The sequence below is a fragment of the Cyprinus carpio genome, chromosome B7 (assembly GCF_018340385.1).
Source record: "Cyprinus carpio isolate SPL01 chromosome B7, ASM1834038v1, whole genome shotgun sequence".
NCBI classification, from domain to species: Eukaryota; Metazoa; Chordata; class Actinopteri; order Cypriniformes; family Cyprinidae; genus Cyprinus; species Cyprinus carpio.
The window spans coordinates 8,572,903-8,591,765 of record NC_056603.1 but is presented as its reverse complement, the minus strand read 5'-3'; the positions used below and the strand labels follow the sequence as shown (position 1 = coordinate 8,591,765).

At 35.0% G+C, this 18,863-nt stretch overlaps 1 protein-coding gene across 3 annotated transcripts in view; it reads left to right on the top strand.

Annotated features, from left to right (window-relative positions):
- The window catches only part of LOC109109298 (insulin receptor substrate 1-B-like), a 41,959-nt gene extending 23,364 nt beyond the window's left edge, over positions 1-18,595 (top strand). Inside the window, exons 3-4 of one of the 3 annotated variants that reach the window (XR_006155138.1) lie at positions 17,593-17,678; positions 17,712-18,595. Coding sequence is in view for 2 of the 3 variants with exons in the window: in XM_042727046.1 (XP_042582980.1) it covers positions 17,593-17,600 (8 nt within the window). In the remaining variant the exon portion in view is untranslated. Of the gene's footprint in view, positions 1-11,357; positions 11,553-17,592 lie in introns of those variants that run through there. The other 2 variants (XM_042727046.1, XM_042727047.1) reach the window with 2 other exon arrangements.
- The last annotated feature ends 268 nt before the right edge of the window (positions 18,596-18,863 follow it).

Genomic DNA, 18,863 nt, shown 5'->3' with positions numbered 1-18,863 from the left:
TTAAAGTTGACAGTAGGTAATCTGTGGTTAGTTATGCACGTCCACGGGGCGGAGTAATGTATGGTCCCATAGGAATCCATGTCCCAACAAACCCTGTGGAGCTGGAGAGCGGACAAGCGAATGCGCCAGCAGATCTCTCTTGAACTCTACTGAATAATCCGAGTAGGATTATATGCTACTCAGACAACCGTCTGATTAATTTTAGCTAAAACGTACTATATTTTGTAGCTATAGTTGTTAAGTAGCACTGGTCCAGGAGGGCAGAAAGTAGGACGGGCTTGGTAAGGTAACATTGGACGTCCTTGTAGAATAGATGTAGCTGAGACAGACGAACAAAGGTGTCTGTTTCTGTAGAAAAAAGCCCACACCTGGTCTCTATAGCTGCTCTTTTCCCCAGGACTCTTCTGATATCAGCGCCTATAGCCTGAGAAAATATGGGTTAGTTGTGCATTTGAATACTTTGAATAGCAAATTGAATAGGAGTTTGAATGTTGATGTGGGCTGTAAAATTGCTCGGGTAACAGCTTTTAGAAGGTGCTGTGAGTATTTTTAAAATATTTTTCCAATCCTGGTTTTATTTGCTGGGACAGCCATAAATAAGTCGCTTGTTGGTAGGCTTCTCTACAAAGTGTAAACATTGTGGCTCTATGGTGTGATCTAAACATTGACTATGTTTGGAATAGAACACTACTGTACAGTGTATGGTTTAGTATACATTGTATAGTCTACTATTTAAAAATAGTATGTGTAACAACACATTATTAAAAAGAAAGAAAGAAAGATAAAGAAAATATGCTACATTGTCCTTATGTTAATTGCAGCAAGTTGCATCCAGTTGTCTCGGAAGTAAATGCAGTTAATTTAATTCTGTGGAGAAAAAAAAGTATTGTAGACCCAAAAGTTAAAAATCTGTCATCATTTCCAAACCTGTATGACTTTTTTCATCTTTGTAACACACAAGGAGATGTTAGATAGAATGTTAGGGACTGACAGCCTCAGGCACCATTCACTCTCATCTTTTTTTCATACAGTGAAATGAATGATGACTGAGGCTGTCACTCTGCCTAACGTTGTTTTGTGTTCAGAAGAAAAGAAAGTCATAGAGGTGAGGGTAGGTAAATGAAAACAGAACTTTAGAAAAATTACAGTACAAAAAATACATTTATAATGTTACAGAACAGACCTTTTTAATAAAAGAATTTGGGGAAATATATATATATACTGTATATTATATCTTATGCTCACCAAGGCTGCATTTATTTAATATATATTGTAAAGAATGGAACGAGCTATCTACTTATGGTAACTATATTACACATAATATTTTTGAGTAGTTTTTAAGGCTTGATTTTTATAATGGAATCTACCTGAATAAACCATGTAAAATCTCCTAAATTAGTTAATCTATGACACAATGTATTTAATATAATTACCGAAATGTGCTCATTTATTTTAAGTTGAAAGTCTGTGGTTTTGAGTGAGGCCTGTTTGTAGAGTATTTGACTTTGAGTTATTTTATACATTTAAAAGACTGTATACAGCCAAACAGCTCAAGTAGGAAAATACTTGAGCAATACTGGAAAATACTGCAGTAGTATTAAGCTACTGCTCATCGAACAAGGCTTAATGCCTTAGAGGAGTAGTATCCATAACCATAAGCTCTACTCTTTTGCACAGTGGTAACGACTGCACTGTGCAATGGAAACTTCAACGTAACAGAAACTCTTTCAAATGCCAAACATAACTGAACATTAAACATTAATAGATGTTTCCCTTCACTTAAAAACACATAAAAGAGCATTTAATTTCAAAATTTACTTTCCATATCCAGCCATATGCAAAGCATGCTGGGAACTAACAATCAATTCTAAAATAAAACCGCAAAATCGAGCTAATTCTCTTAAAATAAATAGGTAGCCGTCTTTCCTTATTTATTTATTTTTTATTTAATTTTATTTTTTGTTTAATCAGTTCCTCAATTCAAGCCTAAAAACTGCTTAAGTTTCCTTTAAAAAAAATGAGGAAAACACATCTCGGTTTTATTAGTAAATGTCCTCAGTATTTTCTATACAACACTGAACTTCTTTAATGAAATATACACACTATTTTTAATTATCACCTAAACTGTTTTGATGAAAATTACAAGACCCATGATCAATTTTTACAGTGGTGTGTATATATATATATATATATATATATATATATATATATATACTGTATATACACTGTATGTGTGTGTGTGTGTGTGTGTGTGTGTGTGTGTGTGTGTGTGGGTGTGTCAAAAATCAAATAAATATAGTGTTGGTGAGCATAAGACACTGTAATCAAAACCATTATGTATTTGTAATTTTGTTACTACTACTACAGAATTGATCAACTTAAGATTTAAATACTGAATTAGGTGTTTGTGCATGTGAGTGAAGTGAAAGGGCTCAGCAATCCTAACTCAAAAGATTAAAGCTTCAAATCTCCTTACAGTCCAGGTAACTATGTGTATGTGTGTGTGTGAGTGTGAGTGTGTGTGTGTGTGTTTCTGTATATCTGGTGGCTGCTTGTCCAGCTCTATGAATGGAGCTGTTATGTTTGGGTTTTAGATTAGAGACTGAGCGTTCTGACGAAGGTTTCAGATTTAAGATCTGTTGACATGCCTTACAAAACCTACAACACTATCCTTCATCAGTCTATAGACCATCACACAAGTGTGTGTGTGTGTGTGTGTGTGTGTGTGTGTGTGTGTGTGTGTGTGTAATATCCTTGGTCATTTGCTGCAAATGACATTTTATTATATTAAACGCTAACCCAGTTTTGCTCACATATGCACTTTTGTACCCAAATGTAGCTGCCTTCTTTAATAATAATAATAATAATGATAAATAAATAAATAAATACCACCACTACTAATAATAATAATATAGTAATAATTAATTATTTTTAATAATGTTTGTTTATCTTTTATGTATATATTTATTTAAACAGTAATTTGTAATAATTTGTTTAATTCCAGTGATGTGGTTATGTAATGTTTGTCTATGTGGTATTGCGTCTATGCTCAGAGAGTGAGTAATACTGTCCCAGCTCCACCTGCAGCTATACCCACAATCCTTAGAGGCTAGGTGCCACGGCCCTCCCCCACCCGCTCCACCCGCTCGTCTGCTTTGTGTGCCGCTTGTCTGTTCGGCAGGCCTGCTTAACTCAGCAGAAGTGATTGTAGAGTTGCAGTTTTTAGCAGAATAAAATGAACAGGATAGAATTTAAACCCGCACACACAGATTGTGCAAAGTGTGTGTCTGGGTGCATGCCCAGCAGTAAATGTATTATACAAGTGCCCAGCTGTGAGTTTATTGCACGGTTAGTGTGTGTGTGTGTGTGTGTGTGTGTGTGTGTGTGTGTGTGTGTGCGTGTGTGTGTGTGAGAGAGAGAGAGTAGCATCAGCTAGAGCCCAGGGCTACTGTCTTTTGACGCTTAATCTCCCATTGACTGCTCGGAGAGAGAGGAAATGGGAGGATTTCAGTGCGTAAAGGATGAATAGACATCTCAATCCCTGTTTTAAACAGAGCAAGGGAGAGGAAAAGGGAAAAAGAGAGAAATTTTGCCAAAAACATATGTATGCAAGGATGTCATTGCAAAAACTTGCATATGCAAGATTTATTTTATACATGATGTAAAATATTTCACACTGCATTCTTAGCTATTTTCACATGAGGTGCTATGTCTTGTTCCATACTGTAAAAAGTTATTATTGGAGTACATTTTATAAAAAATACTATCCGTTTGTCGTTCTTTGTGTCGAAGCAGCCATTTGAATACAATCTTGCAGAGCGAATTTGTTGAAGTTAGTTGAACTGTCAATAACACATCTGATTTAAAGGGATAGTTCACCCAAAAATGAAAATTCTGTCATTAATTACTCACCCTCATGTTGTTGCAAACCCATAAGACCTTCGTTCATCTTCAGAACACAAATTAAGGTATTTTTGATGAAATCCGAGAGCTTTCTGACCCTGCATAGACAGCAAGGGTATTACCACATTCAAGGCCCAGAAATTTAGTAAGGACATTGTTAAAATAGTCCATGTGACAACAGTGGTTCAACCTTAATTTTATGAAGCTACGAGAATACTTTTTGTGTGCAAAGAAAACAAGAAAAAATACTTTATTTAACAGTTTCTTCTCTTCCATGTCAAAGTCTTTGCTGTGTGTTCACGAGAGTAAGATATTTCAAAATATCTTAATTTGTATTCCGAAGATGAGCACAGGTCTTACGGGTTTGGAACGACATGAGGGTGAGTAATTAATGACAGAATTACTCTACCTTTAATTGCACAGGTAACTGAGCCCTGAGGTTTTCTACCACAGTAATGCAAAAACACATAATTTTGTGTAGCAGGCTTATGAACTCGCTTGCATTCACATTTGAGCAAATGAGAGATTGAAACTAGCTGTGCACACATGGATGACTTGTATCATATATTCACCCTTTTCTGTGGGAAGATGTTCAGTTGCATTTTCTAGAATTGAATATGCATTTGAAAGTCCTGCTGCACTTTACCTACAGCATTTACCCATGTGATGCTCATTCAGTTTTATTTCAATAGTTCAACTGCACAATGCAGACCAAGGCCAAGCAATGACTCATGACACGGCAGCAAGGAGCCAGTATTTCAATGTGTAGCCAGAGAGAAAGAACAAGAGTTAGAGTGTTGTCGAGTTTGATCTGACATCTTATTGCGTCAAAGAAACAGAGATACATGCGGTTGCCATGGAGACACATATGACCATGCCTCGGTTTTTTTTGTCCTCTGTGACCTCACAGAGAGTTTCACTGCCATTTTATTGCTTGTTTCAGAACATCTTGTCTATTTTTGTCTACTTTTTTTTTCCCTCTGGCAGTTTTCTTCCCCTCTTTTTTGGTCTGAAATCTTTTTTATAATTATTTCAGGACTTAAAAACAAGGATTATTTCTTCTGACCTCATTGGGTCAGTAGTTCAGATTTATTTTGCCAATATTTTCACTGGCTTCACCACAGAAAAAAATAGCATTGTATTTTTGAGAACTATATTTATGTGTCAGAATGAAATACATTTATATTTTTATTTAGACATTGACTCGTTTACAAACTTAAAATTTAAAATATTTGTTTAAGGCTAAAGCATCATTTTCGAAATTATAGAAATAGAAATTCTTCAAACTTTGCCATTTTAATTCAACATTGATGGAGTGTGAACATTGTGTGCTGATTTACAAAATGAAAAATATATAATATTAAAAGTAAAATATAAAATTTTAATATAAAGTATAAAAATAAAATATATATACTGTACACATTGTATTTTTAGGAAAATCATCTTTATATGCATAAGAACAAATGCATTTATATTTTTTAATCAGTTAAGTTTACAAAATGTACAAAAAATATTGTTTATTTATTAAGCCTAATTTTTTATAAAAGCTAGAAATTATACAGCATATTTGGCTGTGTTAATTCTAACTTTGGTAGTAATACAAATAAAAAAAAACATTCTGTAAATATACAAGATTAAATTTCGAGTATGGGTTACCATACTTGACAAATGTCACGACTTTCAAGATCAAGAAATGTTATCACAAGATATAGTGAGAGCATCTGTCTTGAGCGTTACATTAAAAAAACCACACATCATCAAAACGACAGATAATCACAATACAATATAATTAAATTAAATTTTCATTAAGTGCATGTGTGAGCGTGTGTGTGTGTGTGTGTGTGTGTGTGTGAATAATCTCTTTATCTCAGACCTGACAGGGCTCATTCCGTTGAGAGTGAGGGTGTCAGCTGAGACAGCCAAGACAGAACGATGGGCAGATAAGAAAAGGAAAGGAGGAATAAGGGCACACGGGTCTTTCAGGGCATTTTTTTTTTCTCGCTATTTTTATTTAGGCTTGATGTTGTGGGTACAGGAGTGCATTGGAGGCAAAATGACTGTGTTTCTCTTTAAGACCTATGGGCTTGTAGAAAAATGAGCATGCATGTGTGTTTTTGCTGAAACTGGAGTAAACATAGTCTTCTTCAGATCTAGTTTCACAGGTTAAAGGTAATGGAAAGACCCACTCCCATTACCTATTCCAAGGCATGTTAGGGTGTGTGTTCAGTGCTGTTCGTCTTAGTTACATCTCTGTTCAGGTCATGGCATTTTTCAGTAAGCACTTCTGTTGAGTTTCACACACCCTGAGTAAAAAAAACACAGTAGATTAGATCTCTTACTGCAGTTGTAGACGTAAGTGTGTTTGCATTAGGGACACATATTTAAAGTGGACTTGTTGGGAGGGTTGAATGAAGTTGACTAATCTCTCTTAAGGAAGTCTGTATAATCAGACTGTTTTCGGGTTCACATGACTCCAATCAGATGAATTTCTTCCGGGGAATTTAGATAAGACTCTTTTTTGCAACAGCTAGACAGAGTGAAATGGAATAGAAAATTATGCTTTTAAGTCTTTAACTAATAATATGCATTTGATTAATTGGTCACACAGATGCATGCTTTTAATGTGAATGCTGTTCCTGCAAATGTAAAGCACATGCAAGTTTTAGTGCAAACTATATCTAAAAGCACAAGAATGATACTGAAATCACCGCAGATAAAAATACAACAACTAAAAACTATATAGGTAAAAAAAAATAAAAAATCTGATGATTGTAACCTATTTCTAGTTTGTGTACACTACACTCCTGCAAAATGCATAAAAAATAGTAATATTTTGAAACATTCTTAATTAAAATAGCTGTTTTCGTATTGAATATATTTTAAAATGTAATCTATTTCTGTGATGTCAAAGCTGAATTTTCAGCATCAGTACTCATCAGTAGTCTTCAGTGTCACATGATTCTTCAGAAATCATTCTGATATGCTGATTTGCTGCTCAAAATCATTTCTTCGTATTATCAGTGTTGACAACAGTTGTTTTTCAAGATTATTTGATTGAAAAGTTGTTAAAATATATATATATATATATATATATATATATATATATATATATATATATATATATATATATATATTTAAATATATTTGTAATATTTTTTACTATACATATATTTTACTATATTTGTATTTTAATATTTGTACATTATAATGATCTTTAATGTAACTTTTGGTCAATTTAATGCATCCTTGCGGATACATTTCGTTTAAAAAAAAAATCCTACTGTCCCAAATCTTTTGAACAGTAGTGTGTGTGTGTGTGTGTGTGTGTGTGTGTGTGTGTGTGTGTGTGTGTGTGTGTGTGTGTGTGTGTGTGTGTGTGTGTGTGTGTGTGTGTGTGTGTGTGTGTGTGTGTGTGTGTGTGTGTGTGTGTGTGTGTGTGTGTGTGTGTGTGGGCCTATTTTGCACCAAAGGTTTTTCTTTCATTAAAGGTGTTCTTGCAGCAACAAACTGGTTCAGCAGTCAATGGGATTCCAACAGTAATCTTTAAAATCAGCTCACTTACCCTCTCTGACTGTCTCTTCTCTTTATATGTTCTTAATCTTGTTAAATGGCTTAAAGCATTGTTTAGACTTCCGGTTTTAGATTATGTGTGTTTGTGTGTCTGAGTGTGGGTTTACAGGTCTATAAAAGAGCACTAATTAGATTATATTCACCTACACAATAAGTGTCATTTAAAAAAAAAAAACATTATTACATTTCTTTAAACCCAGTTTTCCCTGTCTCTTCTGTATCAGAAAGTTCTTAAATACATTATAGTGAATCGAAAACTATTAAATACACTATTACTATTTTTTCTGGATATTTTTGATAAGATACATCCATTGTAAAACAATTGATTAAACTGTGAGCATTTGAGAGGCTGCTGATACTTATACAAAAAAGTTGCAGACAAACCACTCTTTTAAAATTATACAGCATTTATTTTGTGTTTGTTTTTAGGCAGCTTTCAATTGTTTTTCTCATCTGAGCAGTATAAGAACTGTTGGCTTTTCATTACCTTGCAATTTAAGTGCACATAATTATTGCCAACAGCCTGAGATGCTTAGCTAGTCTCTCAACCCGGTCAGGCTGGTCTGTTCTGTTCTGAGGGGTTTTGAGCACTTGTCAACTGAGAGCAGCTAGGTCAGTGGAAGACCAGCTGAGGTAGGCTTTTAGACCAGCAAGACCAGTCAAAACCAACAAAAACCAGCAAACAATCTCAGGCAGGTTTTTTTTTTCAGCAATATGATTGGAACTTTTTGTTATGAGCATTAATATCCCTATGCAGTACATCGTGACTCTCTTCTGCTTGAGCAGTTTTTTTCTGTTCTTTTGAAATGGTTGACATTGCTTAAGATTTCTAATTCTGTTTCAGAGTTCAGTTTCTCAATTCTGTCTTTGTCCATGACTTCCCTCCTCAAACGTATGCTCACACTCTAGAGATGCGATCTGGCCTTCTCTGCACAAACACACAAATGTAAACACCAAACACATGAGCATGCACTAACACACACACACACACACACACACACACACACACACACACACACACACACACACACAATATACTGTATATACATATATATATATATACTTTTTCTTGCTGTTTAATTCCACTTTTAACCAGGCTTGTATGTAAAGAGCTTATGGTTACTGGGCCTTTAGGAAACAAAACTGATTAAAATCTGCTAATTAATCATTTTTCCTACAGTCTGGAGTTTAGCGTGTGTGTGTCTGAGCAAGACAGCAATGCAAAAAGTACTAAAGTACTTTTAATAACACTGAAAAGCATCCAAACTAAAAATCTGCAATTAATTTGACACATTTTTTGCTTTATTATTGTTGTAGTTAATAATAATAATAATAATAATAATAATAATAATAATTGAAAAATAAAATATATAATAATAATTTATTTAAATATTTAGATTTTAATATACAGTAGATAATATAACAAAATGTGTATTATAATATTGTTAATTATAACTATTAATATTGATGCTATAATATGTTCAACAATACATTTTATTTATTTATGCTTTATCTCTTGTATAAAATTAATTTTTTTATAAAATTTTGTGGTATATATTGTTTGTTTTTGTAAATTGTTCAATATTGTAGACTGGATTACATTTTAGAAATGTAATGAATTATTGAATGTTATCATAATCTTCATTATACCAATCAAAGCCACAATAATCTAAATGCATATGTGTGCATGCACATTCATGCAGCTACAGTAGATCAATATGCCAAGCTGTACATTGTGGATTTGTAAGACGGATTGTGTTCTGTGAGTGTAGCCCTTGAAGACTGGTTTAAGCTTGTTGGGAACTAAAAGAACAGACCGGGCCTTAGGCTAAATTATGTAACACTCCCATACATTCAATTAACTGAATCAACCTGTCTCTCTCCAGCGCTCCAGTCCAAATCTGACAGTCTCACACACAGAAGCTGCTGTTTTCTCCAAACTCAGGCTGTTTGCACAGTTTGTAACTGTTCAGAGTGTCAACCTGTCAAAGACTCAAAAGGATAGTTCACCCAAAAATGAAAATTTGATGTATATCTGCTTACCCCCAGGGCATCCAAGATGTAGGTGACTTTATTTCTTCAGTAGAACACAAATGATAATTTTTAACTCAAACCATTGCAGCTTCTCAGCTGTATAATGCATGGCAATGGTAACAAAATGCGCATTCACATGAGTTCTAACAGTTTGGATATTGCGTGAATCAGAGGTAAAAAATTATATAAATACTGTTCAGTTTCTTGCACAGGCCGATCGTTTTGTGTCTTTACACATCAATGTATCATCATGAGCCACAGGGTTTAATTTGGATTTGTCTGTGCATGTTTTTTTTTACTCTCATAGATTTTGTAACCATTGCCATGCATTATACGACTGAGAGACTGCAACGGCTTAAGTTAAAAATCATAATTTGTGTTCTACTGAAGAAACAACGTCACCTACATCTTGGATGCCCTCGGGGTAGGCAGATAAACATCAAAATTTCATTTTTGGGTGAAAAAAAAAATGCAAAAAATTCTGGATAGCACCCTCATGCCCCTCCAAATCAGCTGTTGTTTTTTAGTAGTGCACAAACTAGAGATTTCTGGGGGAATCACAGCTCTTGCAAGACATTGACAGTTGTGATTGGGGCGCTTCAAAAGGGGGGAAAAACAGCATATTGCTTATGTTATTTAAATGATTCTGACAACTTTGTGTGATTGAAATGTAACATTTTTGCATTTACACTGTGCATTGTATATCTAAATGATTTAGGAACAGTAAGATCCTTAAATTGAACTGTTTCTTGAGCAGCGAAATCAGCATATTAGAATGATTTCTAAAGGAATCATGTGACACAAAAGACTAGAGTAATGGATACTGAAAATTCAGCTTTGCTTTCAGAGAAATAAATTGCATTTATTTATTAACTATAACCAAAGCTCACATCTAGCTATGCCCAAATTCAAAAATGACAGCAAAACGGCATCGGTTCAGGAGCATTGTTGTATGTTCCACATATGACAGCAAACAGTACCTGTTTATAATGACATGACAGTAAGCAAATAATAACAGGATTTTCTTTTTTGCCTGAACTATGCCTATAATGAAAAATAATGCTCAGCCTCGCGTCTTCACATCTTTTTCTGTGTTGTTCTACATTCTCTTTCAACCCTCACTTCATTTCTTTGCAGCTGTTTTAAACTTTCATCCCTCTTCGTTCTCCCGCATTCAGCGTTTTATCTCTATTTCTGTCTGTTCCTCTCCCTCTTTCGATCTCTTTTTCTCAGTTTGTTCTCTTTCTGGTTTGAATATGCAGTGGCTGAAGGGCTTGAGGAGTGATGTACAGATGTTCAAAAACATCAGCTAGCTGCTTACCTCAACATGTGCGTCAGCATTGCTCATCCCTTATTCTTTTCTGCATGCTCTCCATCTTTACACCTCCCTCTGTAATTACTGTCCACGCTCGCTCTAAATAAAAAGTCTTGTTTGTGTTTTTGTGTGCATTTTTGTTTTTTATTTAAAAGGGAACAGGAAGGCTACATTTTCTCATACACACAAACTCTCACAAACAAACAGTCAGACACGCACATACTGAAGAGCACGCAGGGTTTTAAACCTCCAGAGGGATAAATGGCTTTGCAGCATCTCATCATCGCTAGCGAGATGAGAAAGAGTGGAGATTAAACCCAGTGACCCAGGAGGCAGCAGTGTGTGTGTGTGCGTGCATGTGAGTGCATGTAAAAACAAACACTCAGCACTTTTACATATTATATTAAAAAAGCCATACCTGGGCTGATTCTGTTCAGTGTTTTTCTAATCTGATCTATGTGACAGTGTGTCTCTTTCTGTTTCTGTGAATGATGTCTGTGTCATTCATCAAATGTCTCTGTGTGTGTGTTGGCAGGTTAAATACTGGAGGGCTTATGTGTCATGCTTCACCAGCCACCCTGACAAGACAAAAAAAAGAAAAAAGTTCTTGTATTACTTCCCAGCCCCTCTCAGTCTTTGGAGCTCTCTTTTCAACATCCAGCAGCCCTAAATAGTATCTGAACACTTAAGCCACATTTTCATATATGTATACACTACTGTTCAAAAGTTTGGGTTCTGCAAGTTTTTTCCCTTTTTGAAAAAACAAAAAAACAAAAAACAATTAACTTGCATAAATTGCATAAACTGATTGAAAAGTGAGAGTCTCTATTTTAAATCTCTATTTCAAACAAATTCTGCTCTTTTGAACTTTCTATTCATCAAAAAATCCTGAAAAAATGTATCAAGATTTGTGCCAAAATATTAAGCAGCACAACTGTTTTCAACATTTATATAAAAATGAGAAATGTTTCTTCAGCGGAAATTCAGCATATGAGAAGATTTCTGAAGAAAGCTGCTGAAAGTTCAGCTTTGCCATCACAGGAATAAATTACATTTTAATATATATTAAAATAGAAACAAATATTTTAAATTGTAATAATAATTCACAATATTGCTGTATTTTTCATCAAATTAATGCAGCCTTAAGCATAAGAGACCCCAAACTTTTGAATACTAGTAATTTAATGTAAAGTTGAGGGATTAAATCCACCAAACTGCCACTGAGACTATTTGGCCTAATCATTAGTAATGTGAAATCAGTGAAATCATGATACAAGTCCAAAGTCTTTGTCTAGTTGTGTGATGCCTGTTAAGGTGACAGATAGGTCAAAAGAGAAGTACAAGCAGTGGAAGAAAGACAGAATGTATTGGTTGTTTATCCCTCATTTAGAGATGAGCCAGGGATGACAAAGTCTTTTCTGTTTTGCTCATGAATAAATATTTTCCGCTGCCTGTTGCCCTGTGTGTATGTGTGTTGACCAGGCACTTAGCCACCAATTCTCGCCGAAGCTCTTTAGAATAATGTTACAGAGGGAAACCTTAAACTTGCAGGGAAAAGGGGGAATGACGGTGAAAGAGAAAGAGGGAAGGATGGCGAAGAGAAAAAAACTAGAAGAGTAAGTGCCTATTAATAATTAGTCATTTGATCAGGCAGCATTTTGGCATGGCTTTCAAGGGTATGTGCCTGTGTGTGTTTATTTAGCTATACTTTAGGGACAAATTGAGCTAAATCTGACAAAACTTCCCTTTAGGGTTCTCGTTTGGAGAAATGACTAATATATAAACCAAATCATGTTGTTGTTCTAAAAATTCAAAAGCTGTTTGGTTTAGCTTTTACTAATCGAAACATATTTAAAGCTAAGTAAACTGGTGGGTGTGTGTGCGTGCGTGCGTGCGTGCGTGCGTGCGTGCGTGTGTGTGTGTGTGTGGATAAATTCAGTCCAAAACTGAAGCTCTGAAAGGGCTCAGTCAGCATTGCTCAATAAATGTACTGCTTACTCTTGGGTCCGTTTAATACCCAGAGCAAAACTCTTCCTAATAGTGAGCACATATTCTCTCTCTCTCTCTCACACACACACACACACACACACACACACACACACACACACACACACACACACACACACACACACACACACACAGACATTTTCTTAGCTGTCTAAAGTACCATAGACTTCTAGTGTTTTTGTATAATGTTAATTGTAAGATTCTACTGAAATTATGCAGGCAAAAAATGTTTATTGTCAGCTCTCTGTTGGTTAGCTTGATTAATCCACTTAACCATAATCTGCATGGAGAAATCTTTTGCCCTCACGCAAAAGTCCCGATCACATGGATTCCTATTAAAAGGGCCAGATTTGGGTGCAGAAATTCTCCAAACAACAGTTGTTGTTTTATTTTTAAAGCAACAGATTAGTTACATTTGAATCACTTGTATCTTTTAGGACATCTCTAAAAGGGTGTTTGATCAGACTTAGTGGACTTCTGGTAACAGTTTTGTCCACAGAGTATTTTTAACCCAGTTCCATACAGTACCATTCAAAAAGTTGACTTTTTTTGTATGAATGTTGTTTTTGAATGATGAATAGTGTTATTGAATGAAATCTCTTATGCTTTCCATGGCTGCGTTTATTTAAATAAAAATATAGTAGAAAGAGTTGTATTGTGAAATATTACTACAATTTAAAACAACTATTTTCTGTTTAATTATAATATCAGTTGTTAAATGCAAGATATTTAAAGTGTACTTAGCACAATCAAATATAATTTAGTATATCTTTTGGTGGACCTCAACACTGTACTTCCTCACAATTAAAGTGCATTAAGCCCAAAATTAGTTGTTAAAAATTTCCCTTTGAAAATCGTGGAATTTTGATGACTAAAAAATTCAAAAGAACAGCTTTTTATTTTTATTTTTATTTTTTTTTATTTATTTTTTTTTACATGTCCTTACTGTCACTTTTGATCAATTTAATGCATCCTTGCTGAATAAAAGTGTTAATTTCTCTCTTACTGACCCCAAAGTGTAGCATTTTTATTGAAACTGTTTTATTAAAATGTGTCTGTGCTGCATGTCTCTCTGAAACAGTTAAACGTCAAGCCCGAGGGCACAGCAGTGAGCAGAACTTTAGAGCTCGTTGTTGGGTTTTACACCAGACCCTGATGGAAAATGCAGACTTTTCTCACATTTACAGTGTTGACTTTAGGTGAAAATTTACAGCATTTTGTGGTATGGACTTAAACATGAGTTCAGCAGAGCTAAGAGCACTAAAGTCTCATGAACATTTTGAATATGTATTCAAAAATATTAATTAAATGAACACTAAAGAGGCAGATGATATAAAGCTTTGCTCCAGTAGAGTGCTTCTGATTCCTCCTCGTTTCACAAAGCCATCACAAGCACACAGATTTTCATGTACTTTACTTTTCCATTACACACACGCATATTGACTCAAGACATACTTGTTAACATTTACACACACTTTAATTAATAAACCCACATTACTTGCGGGACTTTCCTTCCTTTCACTTTCCTAAAGTCGTTCATTTACTCATTCTCTTGATCTATCTTGCTCTTTGTTTCAGTGTTTGATATGTGATGGACTTCAGCCACATGTTTGCCCAGAAGACATTGTGTGTGTGTGTTGAACACTCACAGCTGTTGATTCATGTCAATGTTCTAAGACCCCATCGAATGGCACACACACATATACATACTCCTGGATAAACATATCATTGTGTCACTCCTAAATTTGCTGGTCAGTGATTAACAACCTCGGGATGAAAAGGCACCGTCGCTCACACACTTGAGCAGAGGAAACTCTGCTCACATACTGTCCATACATGCTTTCATACACAGGAGGCATTGCATGCTATATGCCAGAATGCTATTTAAGGCCTCTCATCAGCTTTTCTTTCTTTGTCACTTAAAAAGCATAAATGCATGCCAACTTACACAGTAAAATAATTGTAATTTTAAAAGAAAAAAGAATGCTTTCTTATCTAATATGGTAGTTTTCATTTGTATTTATTATCTATATATATTATTATTTTATTATTCCTGTGATGCAAAGCTGAATTTTCGGCATCATTACTCCAGTCTGCAGTGTCATGTGATCTTCCAGAAATTATTTAATTTGCTGATTTTCTAATTTTCTTCTCAAGAAGCATTTCTTATTATTGTCAATGTTGAAAACAGCTGTGCCACTTTCTTTGTTTTAAACAAAAATAAAATAAGACTTTTCGATAAATAGAAAGTTATTTTGAATATAAATCTTAATATTACAAAAGTCTTTGCTGTCACTTTTGATCAATTTAATACATTCTGAATGATTAATTTAGAAAGAAATACTACTGCAAACTTAATACCTTATTTAAGTTTAACATCATTTTACTCAAGTTAATTTAATTAAAAAATCTTTCTAGTAGATTCTTGCAGTTCAGCTTGGTTGGTGTATTAACATTAAATCAGTTAATAAAACTCTAAAATATACATGTCACAGAGCAGACAGTGAGAGAGCGGGAAGAGAGGGAGAGAGGTGTCCCAGAGGCATTGTTAAATTGATCAGTGTACAGATGGCAGGATACGTGATGAAATGAGAGAGATGGATGGATGGATGGATCTGTGGTCTCATCTCATTATGGCTCTTAGTGCAGGAAATGGCTTTCTACCTGCAGCGCTGTAGCTGTCATGTCCAAACTAGTGCTGTTAGCATTAAGTACTTAGCGTTGTGATGAGAGGAATTTTTAACAGTATGCACACTTTTCTATTCCATCGGTTATTAAAGCGCCATCATTGATTATAAACTGAGAAATGTATAAAGGTGCAAATAAGTTATACCATAGATAGTTATACTATACAAGTTATTTAACTGTAGTGTAATGAAATCTCAAAGTTCTGCTTTTGCTGCAGAAAAAAGCATGACCTATCACCAGCATAATTTGTGTTTTAGGTTCTGCATTGCCAAATGTTGGTGTATTGATGCTCATCTGATTTCGGCCTTCTCCTCTCTCTCTTTCTGATTGAGTCTCTGTGTTCTGGTTGGAACAACTTGTTCTGGAGGGACTAAATATAGCTGTGCACAGTGAGGAGCAGAGGTGGCGGGGGCAACCTTTTTTACAATTAGAGCCAAGACTAGAAAATTGACAGCAGCAAGGAAAAGGAACATTGGTCAATTTTCAGGTCATCAATAATAATTATGTTTACTTCCCGTTTGTCAAAACATGTCATTTTTTTAGTACATCAATAACAATTTTTTTTTTATCACATACAAATTGATATTTTATTAAACTGATATTTCACCTGTTGGTTTATGCTGTCATGGTTATGTTTGTTTTTTTGGGCAACAATTAACACAAAGTTTGAGTTTAGAAGACGGTAAAGTTCATGCACATACAAAACCTACTCCAGTTTTGTGATCATACATCTACTAGCATCATCAGTAGGTGCTACATGCCTTCTGTTTTTATAATTTTTTGTGAATTAGGAATAAATACCATGTAAACAAAAAAAGTTAATTGAATCTAATAATTTAGCGTATGTCTCATTTGCCATCAATCAATTAATCAACATTTCTTTTGTGTCTGGTAAAGTGTCTGATTGGTTCAGGACTGCCCTTATAATTAGTGTACTGTAACGTATTATTATTCCAGTGTATATTTATTCATACGTTGGTGCTTTTATGTAAAGCAATATATGTACTGGTAGTGCATTAAAGGTACAGTATACATTGGTTAATTTAGTGTTTTTTAAATGTTCGGTGTTCCCTCTAAATTAGTTGCTGTCTCTGCCGTGTGTGTTTATCTAAATGACTCTGACTTTTTACAAATAGCACAATAATGGATGGAAATTGAAGGATACTAGGCAGAAGGAGAGACAAGCTCATCTTTGCTTTCATGAATAAAGGCCATCAATTTGTTACTCTGCAGGGATTGTTTTTTATGCTGGAGGCCACGTTTGTGGACCAAGCAGTGACGCACACTGGATTGATTAAGTGAATTGAACACGCATATTTTGTCTTATGCATGCAAGCAGGTGTTAAACCTGCATGTGACTTAAGTGTGACCTTGTTCACCTCTAGTAAACGTATATACATTTCCACGGCAATATGGACTTATTATACATCATCATGACATTAAGGTCATTTAACCCTGTACAACTCTGCCACGATGCATATGCAAATAGTTATTCTGATAAGAACAGCTGCAGTAGAACATAACTATTGATTTTCCTGCAATTGCACAAATCACTGAACTGTGTGCAGTAACAAGACCTCTCATCCAGAGTTTCAGTTCGCTTTATTTTTAGACTGCAGGTTTATTCATGGCAGACATCAAAATGTAAAAGCCTTAATGCATTTTATATTTGTACTAGAAAAAAATAAATATGTTTTAGGATTATTCTTAAAACATAATCTCCCCTGATCAGGTTTATTATCGTTAACTAAAACTAAAACCATTTTTTTAAAATCATACTTGAAGTAATATAAACACTAACTGATATAAATTAAATTAAATATAAGCTGAAACCTAAAAAAATACATAAAAACGAATGCAAAAACACAACAAAATAATCAAAACTTTAAAATTACACACACACACACACAAATATATATATATATATATTTGTGTGGGTGTGTGTATACAGAAAATCTAAAGATAAAATCTAATCCAAAATGTTATCAATAACTATAATATTATACCAGTAATACTAAATTAACACTAGCTCTCACTTGTATTAGAATATTCAACATCTAATTTGTCTTTTTCAGAATGTTGATGCCGCAGCAATATGGAATTCTGGGAAACAGAACGCCGGTGCTCTCCCGTGCACCTGAATGCAGAGCAGAAACACAGAGTAAGGTGTGTGCACAAAGCCCAACAATCTTCGCAAGCACTTTCCAAAGACATCTGCAGCCAGCGGGAACATGTGCCAAACGAGAAGAGCAACAACTGCCTGTGCTCTCTGGACTGTCAACAGACAAGCACAATAACCAATAAGAGAGGAGTGTCAATGACAATGACCTTTGACCTTCAACAGAAGCGTGAACAGTTTGTGTCCAGTATTCACAAAAAGGATTCAGTGATTCACAATTGTTGAACATATTATGTGTACACAAAAAGTGCCTCTTGTTTTTGATTGTCGCTTTCTGAATATAGACTTTCAGTTGTTCAGGCACTGATTGACATGCTTGTTCTTTAATTGTATGCAAAAACAGACTGAAAAGGAGAGTCGTTGAAAGCGTTGCGGCAAGATGTCAACAACGCTGATGGTACTGCTTCTGGAGAAAATGGTGTAGATGAAGTCATTATGACTCAGACATGGTGTTCATCATGGTGTTTAGCTAACCTAGCATCACACATGTGTTGACTGACGAGTTCATCGTCCTCCCTGTTCCCTTCTCCACCCCTTCGCCCCATGCGTGACATGTTCTAGCCATGCATTAGTACTTAAGTGCCTGTCTCTTTTCTGTCTCTCCTCCTTCTGCTCTCTTCACAGTAGTGTCCTGAAAGGAACCAGTAACAGACGTTTGGCTCAGTGACACTAAGCATCTATTTTTACTCTATGGGTGGGGTGCTTCTGTGATGGTGTCCTGCGGTAGCTTACCTCCACTGGCACGCAAGGATGCTAGCTGACCCAATCCACACTGGACTATACCAATGATAGTCCAGAATGGGGGAGTGTAAAGGAAATAATTTGGGAATCAACCCCCACACACTGTACACCCATTGCTGGCCAACAGTGGTAAAATAAAAGCAGGAGTGTTAAAAACATGATTCTCTCATGTATTTTGTTTTACTTCATATTATGACGAGTATGTCTTGTAAAGATGTTCTTCTGAATTAATTTAAAGGGATAGTTGACCCAAAACTGAAATAATTGTCATTATTTACTCACCTTTATGTTGTTCCAAACCTATATGACTTACTTTCTTCTGCACAAAAGATGATATTGTGAAGAATATTGGTTACCAGTTGCCGGTAGCCATTGACTTCCATAGTATAAAAAAATACTATGGAAGTCAATAGCTACCGGGAACTG